This window comes from Nematostella vectensis, chromosome 10, assembly GCF_932526225.1.
Source record: "Nematostella vectensis chromosome 10, jaNemVect1.1, whole genome shotgun sequence".
Taxonomy (NCBI): domain Eukaryota; kingdom Metazoa; phylum Cnidaria; class Anthozoa; order Actiniaria; family Edwardsiidae; genus Nematostella; species Nematostella vectensis.
In genome coordinates this window covers 5,822,481-5,843,894 of record NC_064043.1, presented here as the reverse complement: position 1 = coordinate 5,843,894, position 21,414 = coordinate 5,822,481, and the positions used below count along the sequence as shown (strand labels likewise).

Below are 21,414 nucleotides of genomic sequence, written 5' to 3'. Positions count from 1 at the left end.
AGAAATCCCCCCTCCCTATTCAATTTTTTGTTCTTCCGCGTGCCTTGTTAACCAACTTACCACCCCGGATAGTAAAGAATCCACAACAAACAAAAAGAACTTCGGAGGTAACAGCATAATGCGCAGAAAACCTCTTCCCAGCCTTAAAAAAAGATTCGTTAAACCGACTATTCTTCGAATACAACGAACAACTTCCTACATTCTAGTACTGTATGTGTTAATTGGGGGTTTCAAAAATAAGGCTTTTTTAAAGGCATGAATGAGCCAATCAAAGGCATTCTTTGTGTCGAAGTTTTGATTCACCCTCTTGGTGAAACAGTTACAAAAATTTTGCTTTTGTTTTTTCTTTTTGGGTAGGACAGCATGTTAGGACGATTTTAACTGACGTAATTAACATGGCGTAGAACGTTGCCAATGCTGATGTTATGAATCTAACTAACGAAGATATTCCGGGAGCAGAATTGCCAAAAGCTACCATTGTCTAGCTTTTATTCACTATCACATCGGCATGTTTACTACACTGTTGAATAACGTCCCCTAAAATCGTCCCAGCATGCTGTGCGCTTTTCCACTCGACCCAATCCCCCAAGTAACGTAAGAATGGCGAAACCCGAGGAGGTAGCACCCAAATGCATTAGTTTCTTATCCATATATTGAATGTACGCCCGCATTTACAAAGCGTGCGCCTGTCGTGTGCATTAACACGTTCCAGACGTGAAGCTGGTTTCTTTGGTTTACTGTTATGATAATTGGCGATAATTGTTCAATTGATTGTAATTATTCTATTGGCTCATCGTTATTCATCTGTCTCGTCGTAATCTTCTCCCACCAAATCCGAGAACCATCTGTCAATAGATGCGAATGAAGGCCGCGACTCGTGTTCCTGATTAAAGATTAAGCAAAGAGTAATAAATCAATTTCGGAGTCATCCTTTGGAAAGACAGACATACAAAACAACAAAGCATCGTTGCTATCTACAAAATATAGCTACTTTAAATCATAATATTTTTTATTGTTCTGATTGAATGGTGAGAAAGAAAGTGAAATAAAACCAATGCGAGGAACCACCAAGATTTCTCGTAGGGTAAGGTATTTACTTGGAAAATTCGCAGTGCCCCTATATTAGTTTATACATTATTTGTCCCTTTAAATCTTTCTAAATCTTTTGTCACTCTTGGAATACCTCGTGCCAGCATTTGCGCATCGTGGAGTAAGCGGCGTCAGGGCATCGAAGGGGTTTCTCCAAGCGATAACCATTTATCACCTACGGCAAACAACATGCGTGAGGATACGTACACAAGAGGGGGGGCAGGGTCACAAATATGTACCTAAAGGGGGAAGGCATAGTCACAAATTTGTCTTAACTACGCAGCGAAAATGAGCAACCCCCTCAGACAGGAGACATCCCAAGACCCAAAGAATGCAGCATCAAGGAGAGAGACTGGCATGACGGAATAACATGACTTAACGCTTCAAATAAGCTCATTTCAGATCTAATAAGGCGGAAAATATCTCTAAGTACTTAGTGAGTAATAGCAAACAAAATATCAAATGCGACTTTTTTTTAATTGATGCGACTTTTGTAAATTGTCATTGAAATTTGAGCTTGTCGTCCCTGAGCTCATACATAGCGCAAGGATGATCAAGTACAAAATATCTTAAAAAGCAAAAATCTGGGTATGTGCATTTCAGCCTCACGTTATTTGTGTTTCAAAAATCAGTCCGGAATACAAGGAACCGATGGCCATTGTAAGAAATTGTGTCTTCTTTCTATATCTCGAACTGCGAATTTTCCAGGTTTTTCCGTCATGTCGACTGACATGCACTTAGGGCTCCAGGTGTACTGTAACAACATACCATTTGCACAACGTCCGTGTTATTGGTGGCAGGGTAAGGCTGCTTGCCACCCGTGTAGACCTCCCATGCTAGAATCCCTACAAAAATAACACAGCATTTAAAAAAAAGAAACACCTCAATTACATTATATTAAAATAAGACCTCCCAACATTGGACCTACGGGTTACCAAAGTTACTTACCAAAGGCCCAGACGTCAGACTTGCTGCTAAATTTGCTATAGAGGATTACTTCGGGCGCTGCCCACTTGATGGGGAACTTTGTGCCCTCCGACGCCGTGTACTCGTCGTCAATCACATACCTAGAATAGACCAATCACACGAGAATTAAACAATCACATGCCTAGAATTTACCAATCACAAAGATTACAAGCAGGTATTTACTCGAAACGCAGAAATTTGCGTCTGGTTGTTGTCACCATCTTGCTCTGTTCGGTCCGGCGCTATATCTTTCGTTTCCGACCTCACGAGTTACTCAATGTCGCCTAAGCAAATGAGATGTTTATCTAACTTAGTTTTGACTCAACCGACTTCAATAGAACTTCGATGGTTTACAAAGATGGTATCCAGCTTGTCATTCTGTTGGAATCTTATATCGCATAATGGAAAAGCTGAAAAAGCTATAAATTCACGTATTTTGAACGTTTCTCAATGATTCCATCCTCGCTAATCCAAATAGCTCACCTGGCTAGTCCGAAATCAGCAACTTTTACGGTCCTGTTTTCTCCTATGAGGCAGTTCCTCGCCGCCTGAAACACACACAAAGTCATTATCCCTACTTTCCATTTTTTGCCCCTCTTGATTAATATTATTCTGTGGTTTTAAAGGGCAAGTCCAAAAATGTATGATCATGAAAACTGCCAACTTAATTAACTGGGTGTAATGTCGCGCGGCGAAAAGCGGAAATAGCTGTTAGTTACCAGGTCCCTGTGGATGAAGTTGTGGCTCTCCAGGTACTTCATGGCCGCAGCGACTTGTCGAACCATTTCCGTCATCTCAGCCGACTGAAGCTTGAACTGGCTCTTACGTAAATAGTGTAACAGACAGCCTGGAAACAACCAATCAAAAGCAGTCACAGATAAACCATTCAGAAGCAGTCATGTGGTAGAAAAAGAGAGGACTGAAATATTAGTCAGGAGTTTAGTCAGGAGCTGTCGATGCAGAAACAGACCTGTTTTCTCTTTGGTCAGTAATAAACAAATCATTACGTTACACATGCTATGCGAAGGATTTACGTTTTTGGAAAGGACCATGGGAAGGGCGTGCTAAGGCACGAGGCAGCCACATATTGATACGTGGGTAAAAAAAATTATACACACAAAGATGAAAAATGAATTTTACGCAGGCGTTTCTTGTCGTGTTCAACTCTATGGAATGTATGTATGTATTAATAAATCTAATAATTCGTTAGTTTGTTTGATTGTTTTTTTATTCATTTTGTTTTGGTGATCCCAATTTATCTTTCAAAAAATCATTTTAGTTCTATTTGGGCTTCCTGTAGCGAATCTAAATGAGAGGGTTTGGGGGGAGGTGGTACCCAGTCTTCTCCTTATATTACCCAAGAGCACAGAAGTCATAAGGTTCTTTTGGACATACGAGATGCTTGCGGCTGACCCTACATTCTCATACTTACCCCCTTTCATTAACTCTTGGATGATGTAGATGGGCTTCTCGCTACATATCCCGTATAGCTGCACCAGGTTTCCGTGCTGGAACTGTCTGGAAAAGATCATGTTAAGTGTCACTCCAAGTATGTGGAAAATTCTCCTTGCATCAATGTCTAACAAAAAAAAAAAAACGATAAGGGATCATTTATAGAAGTTCCAACTTCGGACCGGCTTCCTGGCGCAAGAGTCAGTTGTATTGACATTTGTTTGGGCCCCCTATAGTTTTTAATCAGTCACGGTGAACTGGCTTTGGGTGACGCTATATTGTTTTTGTTTTTGTTGTTTGACGAAAAATGACACGTTAAAAGAAAGGTAAGAGGGTACATTTTTTAACACATTTTGCTGAGATGATAAAATAGCAGCTAACAGTCTCTTTATCTATTTCACTGCTAAAGCAGATGAAGCTAAAGCAGATGATGCTAAAGCAGATGAGAATGAAGAAACGGAAACAGAGAAGAAATCGGGGACGTAAAAACTAACGAAAGTTTGTAAATAAGCGCGACCGGAGACGCATGCGCAGAACGGACGAACCGTTACGTTCTGCTCGGCCTTGCTTCCTTTTCCACTCCACGATAATTTACATACGCGGCAAGTATCACATGTCTCATATTTCATCTCCACTACACGATAATTTACATACGCGCCAAGTATCATATGTCTCTCATTTCTTCTCCACTCCACGATAATTTACATACGCGTCAAGTATCATGTCTCTCATTTCTTCTCCACTCCACGACAATTTACATACGCGGCAAGTATCATATGTCTCATATTTCATCTCCACTACACGATAATTTACATACGCGCCAAGTATCATATGTCTCTCATTTCTTCTCCACTCCACGATAATTTACATACGCGTCAAGTATCATGTCTCTCATTTCTTCTCCACTCCACGACAATTTACATACGCGTCAAGTATCCTATGTCTCTAATTTCATCTTCACTCCACGATAATTTACATACGCGTAAAGTATCATATGTCTCTCATTTCTTCTACACTCCACGATAATTTACATACGCGTCAAGTATCATAGGTCTCTCATTTCATCTCCACTCCACGATAATTTACATACGCGTTAGTATCCTATGTCTCTCATTTGATCTCCACTCCACGATAATTTACATACGCGTCAAGTATCATATGTCTCTCATTTAAACTCCACTCCACTATAATTAACATACGCGTTAAGTATCATGTCTTTCATTTGATCTCCACTCCACGATAATTTACATACGCGTCAAGTATCATATGTCTCTCATTTCATCTCCACTCCACGAGAATTTACATACGCGTTAAGTATCATATGTCTTTCATTTCATCTCCGCTCCACGATAATTTACATACGCGTCAAGTATCATATTTCTCCCATTTCATCTCCACTCCACGATAGTATACATACGCGTTGAGTATCATATGTCTCTCATTTCATCTCCACTCCACGATAATTTACATACGCGTTCAGTATCCTATGTCTCTCATTTTATCTCCACTCCACGATAGTTTACATACGCGTCAAGTATCAAATGTCTCTCATTTCATCTCCACTCCACGATAATTAACATACGCGTTAAGTATCATATGTCTCTCATTTCATCTCCACTACACTAGTGTGCTTTTAAATACAGAAACAATTCCTTGTACGTACTTCATAACCTTGGCTTCCTCGATAAAGTCTTCTTCAGACATTGCACCATCCTTCATCATCTTCACTGCCACTGGTATGGTACCTCGCCACATGCCTTCGCGGACACACTAAACAACAGGAAACCCAGATGGTATCAGAGTACAGCTAACCTGAGACATGGGGTGGAGGCAACATCCCTTGTGCGTATAGGTCGTTTATATTTCTGAGTTCAAATACACTAAAATATTTCCTCATAGAAACGTGGGCCCACTCAGGGTATTGTTTCCCTGTAGACTATGAAACCCTAGGCATGACTAAAGACTAAAACACTAAATCTTATTCCAATTATTCCAATAGAAACGACAAAATTATTTTCGTGAAATGTGAAAATTTTTTTTAAGGATTTAATATGGAAAGTATATAGGAACATCCCCTTATAAGCTTACCCCAAACTGTCCAGCGCCAAGTTCGCGACCGAGAGTGAGCTCGGAGCGGTCCATTTCCCATTTGTCTGGAATGTTCAGAGGAAACGCGTCATATACGGCATATAAAAACACAACAAAAGCCTTACTAGGAGAAGCTCACGATACAATAAAAAAATTATACTATCAAAGAGGAGAATCGCGAGCTTGTTTCGATGTTTTGCGTGTTTTTTTGTTGTTGTTTTGTTTTGTTTTGCTTTAAGTGAACATGAACTTGAGCCGTGGTAAGTGTATTTCAGATGATGTAATTTGAGGCTTTGGCGATTCGGTGCTTGTAATAACGGTCTTGTAAACTTTAGAAACTTTTTGCGCGTGTTATAATAAAGCCTAAAGCTAAGCACCTTGTTCATATGGATTAAAGTGCTATAGTTTACAAAAAAAAAGATGAAAATATTTGCAGGAGGCTGTAATCAAACTCTTGCCTGACAAAACCTCGCTTTCACGCTAAACTTCAATCATCTCAGGACCTAGAATTACCATAGCAACAACCAAAAGGAAAGTGTTCTAAAATCTTACCATGACCAAAGCCTGCAGTGGAGGGCTTCTGACCAAATGAAGGCGGCTGACGAAGTCTCGTTACCAGGCCCCCGCTATTGTGCTTGTGATAGTGAATAAGCTTGGGCACGCTGTCAAAGCGGTGGCGGTCGGAGATGTAGTAAAGGTTGTCTTGGTCTATCTTGATGTGGTAGTGTCGCACGTTATCATTGTGTCTGTCACGATAAAGAGTACAGGCCAAGGTGTCGTGTGAAATGTGGGATTGAATGAAAAAAAAATCGGGGGGAGGGGGATCCCAGTGCCAATTTTCAGTGGTCAAGCTTTAAGGGTCTGGTTGACTTGAACTTGAAAAAATGACCAGTAGGGGCGTGGCTGTTCTCAACAATATTTTCTTGATGTTTCTCAGTGGCGGATCTAGGATTTAGGGTGGTGACCTTTTTGACAGTCGGTCGCGATTTATTTTTCAGATTTTAAGAAATATATATTTCATGTTGTAATTTTTTTAACGAAATTTCGAGAATACTTTCATTTTCACTGTTTTTGAAAATCCCGTCACTTATCAAAGTTTTGAATTACAGAAAAGCAAAAGCATAACACTTGTCTTACTACGGACTTAACCGGAGGAATACTAAGTTGGTTGCACTGCCATAAAGCGCCTACAGACATCCATCCTGTCGATCGACACTATTGCGTATCCTATCGTGTAACCCAGCAAATTTTGCAAAAATCTTCCAGTTTGTGCTTTCTATTTTCGGGTGCAAGTGCATCAATCACAACACAATTTTAAAGGAATTCTGCCGGCGAGTTGTCAAAAAACATGAAATCTTCATGGCAGGATCCAACACATTGCATACTATATTGCAGGCGTGGCAAATGACTAGATTCAGTGAATGAAGGCAGCATCCTCTTGATATTCGGCATCCGGTGCTGACTTAAAGCTATTCCCAAATAACCTCCTTTCTTATTCGAGCTCATTGACGAGCTTATACGCCTATGCGCCCGCGGCAGTTGGTCAAGTCGATCTCACTTTTTGCCAGTGGGGCATGTTTGCTTGCCCACTCTATTATGTGCGAGCAGGAATTTGCCAGTTGCGCTCCGTCTAGCGTGTGGTAATATTTACAAGTGCATAGGAAGTTTGCAATCTCTGACACTAAAGAATGCTAGATGTTTAAATAGAAAAAGTAAGGGACATCTTGATCCGTTACAGCCGAATTCGATGTATAGTGCCGATGCCCGTCCCAAGTAGACGATAGGGTGGTCGCCCTTTCTTTTAGGGCATTAAATTCAACCAACTGCTATAAAATTCTTAAGCTTTTGCTATTCCTTAGGGGTCTCACAGTGATTTTAGAGCTTAGGGTTAGAAATTGCTTCGACCACACCTAATGTGCTGTTATATCTTTTAGGGTTAAAAAAATGCTGTTGAAAAGTACTATCCCTATCAGACCATTCTGATCCATAATTCATGCCCTGTTTCGCCTAGTGCAGTGGCCTGACTTTCTGTCGCGAACATTGTCTGGTTTTCGTCCAGTGAATAGCATCGCGATACATCGAATTCGGCTGTAACAATTCTCAACAATTTTTTTTCCAAAAATGTTTTTTTCGCCCAAGCAAGGGGGGGGGGGGGGTGACATGTCACCCCCGTCACCACCCCTGGCTCGGCCACTGAGTTTCTGTATTGTGCCCCGAAACCAACGACCCTGAATCTAGATGCTCATATCTTCATATACAACATTACCAAATAGCTTCTACGTGCTAAGAGGAACTCACTAAAAAAATATCAAAACAGAATCATACTCGATTGGGCTTGTGTTATTCGAATAAACATGGCTGAAAATAGGTAGCAAAAACAAGGTCCAAATCAGAGGGGAACTCGTCCTCTATGTACTTACAGCACTGATAGCGTGTACATTCCTTCTCTGCTTGACTTGCGCACAACAAAGCATCCCTCCTTCCCCTACGAAAACACCACGCTTTGTTATTTCTATAACCTGAACACAGGTAGCCTGAACACAGGAAGCACGAACACAGGTAGTCTGAGAACGGCTAGCCTAAAAACAGGTAAACTGAACACAGGTAGTCTGAGAACGGCTAGCCTAAACACAGGTAGCCTGAACACAGATAGTCTGAGAACGGCTAGCCTGAAGACAGGTAGCCTGAACACAGGTAGTCTGAGAACAGCTAGCCTGAACACAGGTATCCCCAAAACAGCCTTCCAAACTCGTCTGATATGCGGGAAAACTCAGTGCACATGAAGACTCTGCCAAGGGGTTTGACAGGCCCGTACCCAGGCTGCGAACGAACCCGCCGCACAACGGCCGAAAGTCCCTTTTTGGTTCACAATAGACATGCTAATTGTAGAAAAAACTATAAAGCATAAGCTATATCACTCTGGTATGTCACTAATCCATACTAATCCAGAAGTCAGCCTTTATCCGACAATAAACGTCCCGTAGAGATACTGCAAACATAAAAAAATCCCTTTTTGTTCAGATTTTTATTTTTAGCAGTGGCTGGGCGGTAATCATGCAGACCCTATACAGCTTATCACGAACCTCTTCTCGAAGTGCATCTTCGGTCATCTGTCGAGACATTTCGGGTTGAAACCAACTACAATGACAAACAATATATTGTCAATAATGAACACTTGAAACACATTAAACTAATTCATTATTCATCATTATTGATCATTATTTATCAATAATTGTTGACAATTTACATTTTCGACCATACAGTATATTATTGAAGATTTGCCTCTTTAAAAAAAGGTCCCACTATGTCATCACTTGTCTTGGTCCAGAGGATGGCAGTATCATAGAGGTACCACTGTATAAATACTTGGAACAGTCCCGAGGGTTGCCCATTTAACAAGGTACTAGCACTATCCTCCACCTACCTTTCGCTCTCAAGGCCTTGCTTGCGCACATAGTTACTAGGAATATAACCCTGCTGTCTGCATAAATAAAATAAAGAAACTTTCTAGTTAGAATTGCAGCCTTCTTAAATGAGTGGGTACCCTTCTTTTATATAAGAAGACAAACTCACCCGCGAATGTTTTTAGCTAACCACCAGTGCTCGCCGGATTTCTCTATGACAGCGAATAGCTCTCCCTAGTAAATTATAAAATATAAAATTGAAATAAAACAAAATATGCAAAAAGGGGGGGAATAAGAGGTAAGTCTGACAGGTAATCCATACACGGGAACATCTTGGAGTAATCAGCAGTTCAACATAAATTGTAATCTACCTTGATTAAGGATAGATCTCCAGGTTCAGTGCTTTGGAATTCATACATTGCTACAACTATCTCCTCGTATTTTTCACCCTCAAATGGCTTTGGAGCGCTATTCTCCTAGTGAAAAGTTTGACAATGAAGATAATCATGGGTTATGAAGTAAACAGTGGCAATGACATGTGAACAATACATTTTATAGCTATGCTGCTATGCTGTAATGCTAGGCATTACACTTCTGTGCTGAAGAGTGTACAAGACTTAATGCTGTTTAAAAAAACGTGAAACACCTTGTGTGTGACAGTGTGTGGCTTACTGTGCAGGTGGTCCCTAGGTGCCGCCTGTGTGGTGCAGTGTGTTGGTGAATGGCTCGCTTCACAGATGGTCCCTAGGTACAGCTTGTGTTGTGCAGTGTGTTAGTGCATGGCTCACTGTGTAGGTGGTCCCTAGGTACAGCTTGTGTTGTGCAGTGTGTTGGTGTATGGCTCACTGTGCAGGTGGTCCCTAGGTACAGCTTGTGTGGTGCATGGCTGACTGTGCATGTGGTCCCTAGGTACAGCTTGTGTGGTGCAGTGTGTTGGTGCATGGCTGACTGTGCAGGTGGTCCCTAGGTACAGCTTGTGTGGTGCAGTGTGTTAGTGAATGGCTCACTGTGCAGGTGGTCCCTAGGGTACAGCTTGTGTGGTGCAGTGTGTTGGTGCATGGCTGACTGTGCAGGTGGTCCCTAGGTACAGCTTGTGTGGTGCAGTGTGTTAGTGAATGGCTCACTGTGCAGGTGGTCCCTAGGTACAGCTTGTGTTGTTCAGTGTGTTAGTGCATGGCTGACTGTGCATGCGGTCCCTAGGTACCGCCTGTGTCGTGCAGTGTGTTGGTGTATGGCTCACTTTGCAGGTGGTCCCTAGGTACAGCTTGTGTTGTGCAGTGTGTTAGTGCATGGCTGACTGTGCATGTGGTCCCTAGGTACAGCTTGTGTGGTGCAGTGTGTTGGTGCATGGCTGACTGTGCAGGTGGTCCCTAGGTACTGCCTGTGTGGTGCAGTGTGTTGGTGTATGGCTCACTTTGCAGGTGGTCCCTAGGTACAGCTTGTGTTTTGCAGTGTGTTAGTGCATGGCTCACTGTGCATGTGGTCCCTAGGTACAGCTTGTGTGGTGCATGGCTGACTGTGCATGTGGTCCCTAGGTACAGCTTGTGTGGTGCAGTGTGTTGGTGCATGGCTGACTGTGCAGGTGGTCCCTAGGTACTGCCTGTGTGGTGCAGTGTGTTGGTGTATGGCTCACTTTGCAGGTGGTCCCTAGGTACAGCTTGTGTTTTGCAGTGTGTTAGTGCATGGCTCACTGTGCATGTGGTCCCTAGGTACAGCTTGTGTGGTGCATGGCTGACTGTGCATGTGGTCCCTAGGTACAGCTTGTGTGGCGCAGTGTGTTAGTGCATGGCGCACTGTGCAGGTGGTCTCTAGGTAGAGCTTGTGTGGCGCAGTGTGTTAGTACATGGCTCACTGTACAGGTGGTCCCTAGGTACAGCTTGTGTGGCGCAGTATGTTGGTGCATGGATCACTGTGCAGATTGTCCCTAGGTACAGCTTGTGAGGCGCAGTGTGTTAGTGCATGGTGCACTGTGCAGGTGGTCTCTAGGTAGAGCTTGTGTGGTGCAGTGTGTTGGTGCATGGATCACTGTGCAGGTGGTCCCTAGGTAGAGCTTGTGTGGTGCAGTGTGTTAGTGCATGGCGCACTGTGCAGGTGGTCCCTAGGTACAGCTTGTGTAGTGCAGTGTGTTAGTGCATGGCTCACTGTACAGGTGGTCCCTAGGTACAGCTTGTGTGGTGCAGCGTGTTAGTGCATGGCTGACTGTGCAGGTGTTCCATAGGTACAGATTGTGTGGTGCAGTGTGTTAATGCATGGCTCACTGTGCAGGTGGTCCCTAGGTTCCACCTGTGTGGTGCAGTGTGTTGGTGTATGGCTCACTTCGCAGGTGGTCTCTAGGTACAGCTTGTGTTGTTCAGTGTGTTAGTGCATGGCTGACTGTGCATGCAGTCCCTAGGTACCGCCTGTGTCATGCAGTGTGTTGGTGTATGGCTCACTGTGCATGTGGTCCCTAGGTACAGCTTGTGTGGTGCAGTGTGTTGGTGCATGGCTGACTGTGCAGGTGGTCCCTAGGTACTGCCTGTGTGGTGCAGTGTGTTGGTGTATGGCTCACTTTGCAGGTGGTCCCTAGGTACAGCTTGTGTTGTGCAGTGTGTTAGTGCATGGCTTACTGTGCATGTGGTCCCTAGGTACAGCTTGTGTGGTGCATGGCTGACTGTGCATGTGGTCCCTAGGTACAGCTTGTGTGGTGCAGTGTGTTGGTGCATGGCTGACTGTGCAGGTGGTCCGTAGATACTGCCTGTGTGGTGCAGTGTGTTGGTGTATGGCTCACTTTGCAGGTGGTCCCTAGGTACAGCTTGTGTTGTGCAGTGTGTTAGTGCATGGCTCACTGTGCAGGTGGTCCCTAGGTACAGCTTGTGTTGTGCAGTGTGTTATTGCATGGCTCACTGTGTAGGTGGTCCCTTGGTACAGCTTGTGTAGTGCAGTGTGTTATTGTATGGCTCACTGTGCAGGTGATCCCTAAGTTAAGCTTGTGGTGCAGTGTGTTAGTGCATGGCTGACTGTGCAGGTGGTCTCTTGGTACAGCTCCTGCGGTGTAGTGTGTCTATGTGCAGACTTGTGTAGCACAGTGAGTGCTGGTGCTAGGAGGAAGTTTATGCATAACAGGCTACACAGATTGTCTCCAAGTATTAGCTCTGCAATCATGTATCATATTGTTCAACCCCAAACATCCAAACAATGTTTCCAAAAACACACTTACTGATGGCTGATCTGTCGGTAGTGGTGGTAGTGGTTGGTTTGCAATCCAGGTTTTGTCTTTTAAGACATTCCCTAAAACACAAATAATATAATTACCCATAAAGTTTAGTGTCACCTGTTTGGCAAAATGGTTCCTCCCAACACTTGCATGTCTGCCAACATTGTTTCTACCAACATATGGATGTACCTGTGAGCATTGTTCCTCCCAACACTTATCTGTGTCAGCCAACATACTTCCTCCAAACATCTAGGTGTGTCCACCAATCTTGTCCCCTGTACCCATCCCAAACTAACCCAATCAGTTACGTGTGACTTGAACACCCTCTTTTACCAAGATGAAAAGTTATAATTGTAAACTAAAACAACAGCATAACTTGAAAGTATCCAATGTTTTTTTATTATCTATAACTTTTTATATTTTATTAACTACAGTATATGCCTTTCTAATATTGGGCTTCATATTACTCATTAATTATTATTGTTTCAGGTTTTTGGAAACCATTCCTTCATTATTATATTTTGTTATTAATTATAAATCATACCTAGATTATAAAATACTCTTATTAACCAAAATCAAGATTTATATATATATATATATATAGTTTTGTTACAAAGTATCTACAAAAGAAATACAAAGTTTTATGGCATTTTGATAATAAAAATATATACAGACACTGACAGCATCGTCTAATATAAAAATCTGTATTAAATACACTAGAATAAATCACTGCTTAGCTTTCCATTATTTCCACTAGCATTTCAGTCTACCTTTCAAAATACATTAAACTGTTTTGTTAAAATATATTAATACAAGAAACATTAGCATTACATTGTAATGATCAATCACTCTAAAAAAATAGCAAAAATAGATCCTTAGAAAAGTGTAAAATTATAAAAAGTGTTTATAAAAAGAGGCCACAAAATTAACAAAATGTCAGAACCTGTCTAAGGAAGTGAATGTGGTGATAAATTCAGAAAAGAATGCCAAAGGCCGGTAATCTTAAAAGATCAATGGTTTGAGTTTGAATTGAATACATACTGTATATGTATACAGTACAGAATAATAAATTTAAAGCACACACTAGATAAATGCTGTAAATCTTTCTGAGTAAGCCAACAGAAGGATCTTGAATATTTGGTTCTTCGTCTGTCTTATAATCTAGCCCTTGTCTAGCTATAGATTCCAGCTCGAGTAATCATTACTGTAATCCATATACGAAGTTCATGCAATCCAGATATAAGTTAAAAAATATATTTTACAGTAAATAGAATGAGAATTGCCACTTCACGACTAGAAATGCAACACTGCACTGTATACAACTTACAGGAATAACATACAGTATTCCTTCATGCTTTAGGTTTCAAAAGGCAACACACCTCAAACTCTTTCTAACTGTTTTCTCCCATTTTGATATGACCAATTTCTGCTCTCTCGCTCTGCCCCCTTCTCCACCACCTACAATATTGCACCATCTTGGACAACCCTACAGTACTAAGCTACCTAGTACTCCAGTAGCAATGTTTATAACTTGTAGGAAATGGAAAAGGCGTTTCTACACTCACAGTAGTTTTAGCACAGCATTACTTGCAACCCTTTTACATCAAACCATACAGTACTAAGCTACCTAGTACTAGCAATGTTTATTACTTATAGGAATGGAAAAGGAATTGCTACACTCACAGTAGTCTTAGCACATCATAACTTGCGACACTGTAATGTCAAACCCTACAGTACTCAGCTACCTAGTGGTTTTATTAATGCTAAGTGCATGCATGACAGGAAAGCTCCTCCATGGGTGGTATCGGCACAGATAACAGGACTACCACAGGCCTGTGGGCAATACAAAACAATGCAGTATAAGTATCAGCACTTCGAGGATCAGTTGCGCCTGGCATGAGTAGAAAATTCAATGGGTATGCCTAAATGAGATGGATTTCTTTGTTTGTGCCTATACCACCCTTGTGCTTTTCTTTATATATAACTACTGGTTATATTTTATTTTCATTGATAAGTGTAAGCTTGATTTAAAAAAAAATACATTCACTCTTTGAAGTTATTCTATAAGCAAGAGTAAGGGAATTTCTAATGTGCATTACTTTGGATTTTTAGAAGGTTTCAGTATGTTCTTCCTGGCTATGGCTAGGTATTTTTTTAAGATCCAACACACTGACTGTGTGATGCTTGGATTCTAATTATTTAGACTTTCTCTCCCTAAGACAATAGTAGTTGGTAGCTGCAATATACATTTTGTTAATTGCAATACAATACAAAGTTAGCTGTTATAGAGCTAAGTTCAGGTTCCTGCCCAAAAAAAGTGTGAGCCAATACACAGATCATATTATTTTCTCACAAAGTAAAAGCTTTGGTTGTATCAAAGGCACTGATATTAAATATGTTGCACATTCACTTTGGAGCAAGCCTGAGATATAAAACCTTCCAGATTTTAGGTACGACCTCCTTACCATGTTGCCAATAACAAAATTCACCCTCATTATTTCAAAAGAATTATGTTGTATTATGTTGTAATGTATAACGAAACTAAATGCTGTTTGATACAGATGGACTGATGGACAATGGACTAACAAACAGACAGATTGACCAAATGGACAAACAGAAGGACATACATATAGCAATAACATACATACAGCATGCAATTCTACATTACAAAACACCAACCTTGGGTTACTTTTTTCTCTCTGTTTATAAACGTCTCTTGGCAACCATTGGCGATCTTTTCCTTGGCCTCACAGCAGGACCACTTACTCATGAATACTCCAGGGTGATATTCCATTAGAAGAAATTTATTTTCTCTGACTTCTGTTACAGAGAAATACAACGGTCCATTAGTGCTTAGAGTATGCAAATAAGGGAGCAAAAAAATCAATGTATTAATTTTACCCTATGAAATCTAGTGAATACTAGAATACTAAAATATTTTGAATTCTACATAATCTTGCTGGTAATTGAAAACAGGTTCCTCTAATCAAGGCTTACAGTATGCTGTAATCTGTCTAAATGTGTCTGTTCAGTAAATGAAATGAGAGGTATAGGTCAGCTTCTGTTTCTGTAGAAGAGAAACATTTTTTTTATCCTAAACACCACAGTAAATTTTAGTTTTTTTTTTTATTTTGATACAATAACACCTGTGGCTTGTTTAGCCAAGAAAAAAAGAGAAAAAAGCAAGGCTTACTAACCATCACGTATGGCTTCTATCCATTTCTGTCTTTCACTTTCATACTTGCAAACAATGTACAAAGTATATTCACCATGGACAACCTGTAAAGGGAGTTATCATTTTAGGGTTTGGCGGGTAGGGGGCTAATTGATCAGGGTAGACAGGGGTCTCTACCAGACTGCTATCTCCAGACAGATGGATGGGCAGACAAGACAGACAGAAGACAGGCAGAGTGATGGACAGATGGAATTATTTTTGATTGACAGTTTGTTGATGTTTGACAGATAGATATAATCGACCTGGGCCTGTTCCTCAAAAGCAGGTTAGCGCTTATCGATGGATAAATATGGTTATCGAGACATTTGATTACATAACAACCTTATTTATCTCTGGGTTAGGGTTAACCTGCTTTCTAGAAACCCGCCCCTGGTCTACATAAAAAATGCTAAATTCATGAACAGACATACAGACAGACAGCACAGGCAAACAGATGTACAGATAGGGACTTCTATTTGAGTGATAGCTACTGCAGAATTTGGCATGCTCTATCAGGATAAAAAAGTGTTTAGCTTGGCCCCTACCTGAAATGCAAATTGTTTTTCAAATGCCTCAAAGTTGACATTTTCTACAGCCTTCACATCTGTCAACTCAATGGTTCCCTTACAGCGACCTCGCTTCTGCAAGTTACAAAACAAAAGGCAAATTATAAAACTGACTACAATTTGTTAACGTTTTTGCATTATAAATCTCATTATAATTATGATCTGTCAGTGTAAATAATAAGTTACCATATTTTTCAGAATCTTGTGTGAATAAAAATAGCAATGACTCTATGCCAAAGTAATATAAATGAGCTGATACCCTTTATTTGAAACCGGTAAAACATTTATATTATGTATGTGATTTGGTTGGATTCATCCAACTCAATCATACTAGAGGGTAATGTTCTATAACTCAGTGCTATTTGGCTAACTATAAATAAACCTGGCACTAAACGATAACTTTAATGGGTTAAATTTTTCCATAGAAGACTAACGCAGTTAGTCTTCTATGGAAAACAATTATATTCATTAGTCAGTTGATATTTGGGTCCCTATTATGTCAAAGTAGTGTGTTTCAAAATGAAAAGTATAATTAATTAAGCTTACTGTTTTGGAATTCGCTTGAGTCCAACATTAACAAACTTCGAAACGATTAAAATTTCATTCGAAACTTAAAACACATTAAAATATCATGAATAATTCACCGAGAGAGATAAAAGCATACCTCCACAGTGCCCTCATAGTAGCTAAGAGCTTTAGGTGTGAGAACGAAGCACCGATCTTTCCAGTTTATGGTAGTGAGAACTTTGCCTTTGCCTTGCGCACGCTTGCACAAGACACCAGTCATGAGTTCACGATCCAGCCCTTGGTCGAAGTACATAATTCATGTACCGGACCGAGCGTAGTATGATACAGCTGCGAAAGTTTACATGCGGAAAGCGAGATTAGTGAAGAGGCCACTACCTCTTTTCGTCCCTGGAAGTCACTTCCTGTTACAACTTTTCGGGCTGATTGGGCTTTTGCAAGTGCGCATGCGTTTGTTCCAATCAGGGATGCACTAGTAGCCTGGGACCAAGGATGGGTGGGGAGGGTCATGAAGAAAAGGCTATGCAACAAAATACTCATTTGTCAAAAAGGTTGGGGGGAGGGGACTCATGACTGCTTATTCTAGATGCACATGCTAGCCAATCTTATGCAATCCTTTGGGTAGACCACATCTGCATGACGCACATTCTCAAACAAAAAGCTATGTTCTCCCCTTTGGTACTCTTCCGATCGCTGTCAACAAAACGGCCACGGTTATCGGCGATAATTTCATCTTCTACAGATAATATTTGATTTTGCGACCTGCTTACTAGATCATCACTTACTCTAATTCCTGTGAATCATTCGCGAAAAAAATCGTAAAACTCTCAAAAATATTCTGACCTGACAAACGTAACTCTCGGAATGCCGGCCCAAATGGCTTCAAACTTCACCCAGACCACATTAAGACTCCACTGTCAGGTCAGAATATTTTTGAGAGTTTTACGATTTTATTTCGTAGTAAAGTGAACGGCTTATAAAATAATACAGGCGATTGCTCTTAATTTTAAGCTGTGAATAGAGGTTTGCTACTATTGATCTGAGTTTGAAATAATAAGCGCCCCCTCCCCCACCAAACACACACATTCAAAAATTAAAAATTAATTCCCCTGAGCACTAAAAAACTTTTACACAGTATCTATTTACCCTCTTGAAAAAATGTCTCTGACAAACATGGACACAATTGCTGAAGAGGGTTCTCCTCAAAATCACCATGGAAGTAAAGAACTTTATCAAATTGCAGACTGTAATAGCACAGTGTATATAATACAGCATTCATTATATCCAAGAATGACATATCATAATAAACATTTTACAACTTATAGCTGTCTTTTAAGCCCAGATAAAGTATTTTGAATAAAAACACTTGTATAAGATTTTATAGATTATTCTATTTTACACCATTGTAGCAGGATTAAAACAATGAATGCTCAATGATAGAGTTTTGATCTGTAGTTTGCACCAGCATTTTAAAACTGATGTCTAATTTATTTCCAGATCTTTTTGCAGTGTATTTCAAGAACAAGAGTATAGAGAATGGCCTCTATATAATCACAAATGAATATCCTGTGGAGATACTAAATGATTCAAGCCACATTTGAGAGTTAAAAGTCATTTGGGTATGACAATCAAAACCTTAAATACAGTACCTATCACCTCTAGTGTAGAAAGTAATTTAAGAAAAACAAAATATATGCATCTTATTCACTACCAGAACCCTAATCTTGAGTTATTGGGGCATAAAAACATTCAACAAGCTTTTTGGGATTGTATAATAATTACAAAATAATCCCAAAGCTGTAATCTATGGCTCTAACTCAAATAATGTTTCTGCTATCCCTTTCCAATTTTTCTTATTCTATAATTCTATTCCCAAGTCCAGTCTGACATTACTATGACAACAGCTAATGCTCTAAGAATGAAGTATGCTGCGCCTCTTTATGTTGCATCTTAATGTGGAATTCCTTGATGCATGTTTCCAGTGCTTGCTTGTTACCCGTGAAGTAGGCAGTGATGGCGTTATTAAAGAGAAGAAGTTGTTTGTGCATCACTTTTACCTGAAAAAAAAAAGGAAACCCAAAATAAGATTCTTGCCAAAGGATGCCCTGACAGGGCTCAACAAGGAGTGTTTAAAGGCACAAGAGCAGCAAACCCATGGAAGGTGTGCTAGGGGCAGATCCAGGAGCTCCAATAAGGGCCCCCTAGATCCACTTATTCGCACTGGCCACTCCCATTATATCATTCGTTCAGTATTTTGATTAACAAATAATAATGCACCCCCCAAAATAATACTTTTGCTTTCACATTCTGTGGGGCCCAGCATAGCTTATGAGTAGACACCAATACAGAAAGATACAATGAAGGGGAAATTTATGGATTTTATTCCCACCTTATTTTCGTCTAAGAATCGCAACTTTATAGTGAGATCATTCCGCAATCGGTCAAACTTGGCCTTCTGTTTTTCAAACTGCTCCCTCGTCTCTTCTGCTCTGGCAGCCGTAGCAGGTGTTCTAGGGCCAGCCTGAGCAGCTTCCAGGTCAGATCGATAGGCGTCATACTCTATTCTAGCAGACTCATATGCCTTTACTGTGGTAACAGAATCTTCCATGGTCTTATGTACTAAAGTCTCTAGATTTGTGTTAAAGAAACTAAGGGCTCCAAGAAGGACCTCTCCATTCTTGATTAAAGATTTTTGAGTTTCAGCATTATAGTTAAACTCATCTTGTAGTTCTGGTGACTTCATTCCTAAATCAGAGAATGTGTCACCTAGACTCTTTTGAGTCTGTAACATGGCCTGGAACTGAAGCATCAGCTGACGGGATTGGCGCAACATCAGGGCATATTTTGCCTGTGTCTCTCTCAACAACAGAATTTGAGCTTCGAGCTCTGTGTCCACAGTTTTAGTCCCTTTCCCAAATCTCTCTGATAGATACTGCCGGGTGCATTTGTAAGTTGAGATGCTCCATTTTTTAATAGTCTCCAGTTTTTGTCCTTGGGGTGGCTGGACAAGTGCTTGGGACCCCCCGCCATAGTGCTGGGAAGAGGAGTTTTCAGAGATGTAAGCCTGCTGTTGATTCGACCAGGTGGGCTGGCTTTGACCTATAAACAAAGAGATATGTTAGCTTATGGGACAGTTTAAAAATAATCTTTCGATGAAATTAAATTGAAAGAAATGCCAAGTAAATAAAAGCATAACTGATAAGAACTCCAATGCGTTCTTTTAAGCCAGATTAATTATGAAATTGGGAAGACAGATTTAGGTGTGATTTGGATAGACCGAGGCGTTAAAAATAAATCAACAGGAAGTTTTTAATAGCTTTACAAAGTAAAGGAAATGGAAACCATTAACACTAACTGTACTATTCAGAATGAATTTAAGGAAATAGAAACAAGCCTATCTATTTAAAACAATTGAAAAAAGAAACAAACGAAATGTTAACGGCGGAAATAAAATAAACGGACTTTGTAACAATTGAATCGGGAAGGCTAAAGAATTGCAAACAATATGAAACATACGTTCAAAAAGGTATTCAGTAGACCATTTATTAAGCATTATTCCTCAAGACCTAGTTTCGAGTTTACTTAGCAAGGCATGTTTAATCAAATATCAAAAGGACACCTTGAAATATAGGCTCACAAATGTACAAATTAACTGACACCGAACAAGTGCCTTGTCACCCAACAAGAAAGGAGAGAAATTCTCAGCTCTTTTAGGTATTACCGGCAGTTTTACAACGGAAAAATCTAGTCCTAAAGACTTTTGTTTTTGCCAGAAAAATGTACCTGTTTCTTCAAATTCTAGTCTTGGGGAATGACCGGTACCGCCGGTAGAACTCTCGTCAATGCTCGAACCGCCTTGCAAATCGGTGGCAACTTTTAACATTTCTTCCATGTGAGGAAAATTTTGAGGGTCATCCTCATCAAAATCAATAGTTGTAGTAGCACTAGTACCTATTGCACCAGCCATGAGGTCGCCATTTAGGTCTGTTTCGCGTACATCATTCCTCGCTTCGTCCAGCATAGCACGATCCGCCATCTTGATTGCTCAACGAGCCAAAATGACGTGGAGCATACGGGACTTGACCTTTTTTGGGAACCTCAATAGAACGAACACTCTGATTCGCTATTTTATACCGCCTAGAGTTTTCATATAATTCGCCCGATTTTGTTTGATTTTTATCAAGATTGTGAAAAATTGATTACTTTATCACAAAGACTCTGATTGCTAAATTCGTTATAGAAGCACCTGCAGTTCTAATGTTTTATAGAACTTAATTCGTCATCGAGTTATAGGTGCTGACCGCTGACCAAAATACCGTGCCCGCCATACCGCAATTGTTCTGTAAAAATCATAAAATTTGGGCGAAAAAGAAATAATAAGCTTACCTCTATTAATGAGTTCCATCCCTTTGGCAATTATCTTTGCCATTTGGATATCCTATCCAGAAAAATCAATACAATAACACGATAATTAGATTCGAAAGGTTTTTAAGGATCTAGAGATCCTTATGATAAACTATGATAAACGACGGATCCAGCGACCTCTGATTTTCATAGCACCTGTTCTTTTGCGAAAAGTTGATCACGTGGTTCAAACTATTATATAAAACTACAGTATACCACGTGATATTTGACCACCCGCACCACCTGCCAAAGGCATCAATCACAATAAACGCCAAATTATGCACAAAATTTGATGAACTTCAAAAAGATGCACCGGGCCAGTAACGAAAAGCCAAAACACTCCAACGTGAGCTCTATCAACCCATTAGATTTAAGTTGGTGAATTCTGTCCTCTTTGCTATTTCTCATTGTCAAACTTTTAATCAATTGCAAACGGATAATAAACCACCCCTTTCTTCGACGTGCGCCCCTCCCTTTTGGACCAAGCCAAGGTTAAATATTCAATACATGAAA

At 40.4% G+C, this 21,414-nt stretch overlaps 2 protein-coding genes across 4 annotated transcripts; both read right to left on the bottom strand.

Annotated features, from left to right (window-relative positions):
* Positions 1–346: 346 nt before the first annotated feature.
* On the bottom strand, positions 347–16,944 carry LOC5521984 (tyrosine-protein kinase Tec). The gene is made up of 20 exons (XM_001641817.3): positions 16,637–16,944; positions 15,952–16,047; positions 15,390–15,471; positions 14,872–15,012; positions 12,196–12,266; positions 9,371–9,475; positions 9,169–9,233; positions 9,020–9,076; positions 8,679–8,733; positions 8,016–8,080; positions 6,148–6,341; positions 5,596–5,660; positions 5,171–5,277; positions 3,488–3,573; positions 2,775–2,902; positions 2,539–2,603; positions 2,038–2,156; positions 1,858–1,934; positions 1,184–1,264; positions 347–883 (listed from the first exon to the last, which is right to left on the bottom strand). Exons 1-20 carry the CDS (start codon positions 16,790–16,792, stop codon positions 797–799), a joined length of 1,902 nt encoding a protein of 633 aa, XP_001641867.2. The 5' UTR covers positions 16,793–16,944; the 3' UTR covers positions 347–796.
* Positions 16,945–17,705: 761 nt separating this feature from the next.
* On the bottom strand, positions 17,706–21,065 carry LOC5521985 (arfaptin-2). 3 transcript variants are annotated; one of them, XM_032367306.2, is made up of 3 exons: positions 20,884–21,065; positions 18,887–19,596; positions 17,706–18,554 (listed from the first exon to the last, which is right to left on the bottom strand). In XM_032367306.2, the coding sequence occupies exons 1-3, from the start codon at positions 20,924–20,926 to the stop codon at positions 18,402–18,404; spliced, it is 906 nt and encodes a 301-aa protein (XP_032223197.1). In that variant the 5' UTR covers positions 20,927–21,065; the 3' UTR covers positions 17,706–18,401. The 3 variants fall into 3 exon arrangements, with proteins under 3 accessions (XP_032223197.1, XP_001641868.2, XP_032223196.1); XM_001641818.3 differs by lacking the exon at positions 20,884–21,065 and adding an exon at positions 20,281–20,703; XM_032367305.2 differs by lacking the exon at positions 20,884–21,065 and adding an exon at positions 20,449–20,701.
* Positions 21,066–21,414: the final 349 nt, after the last annotated feature.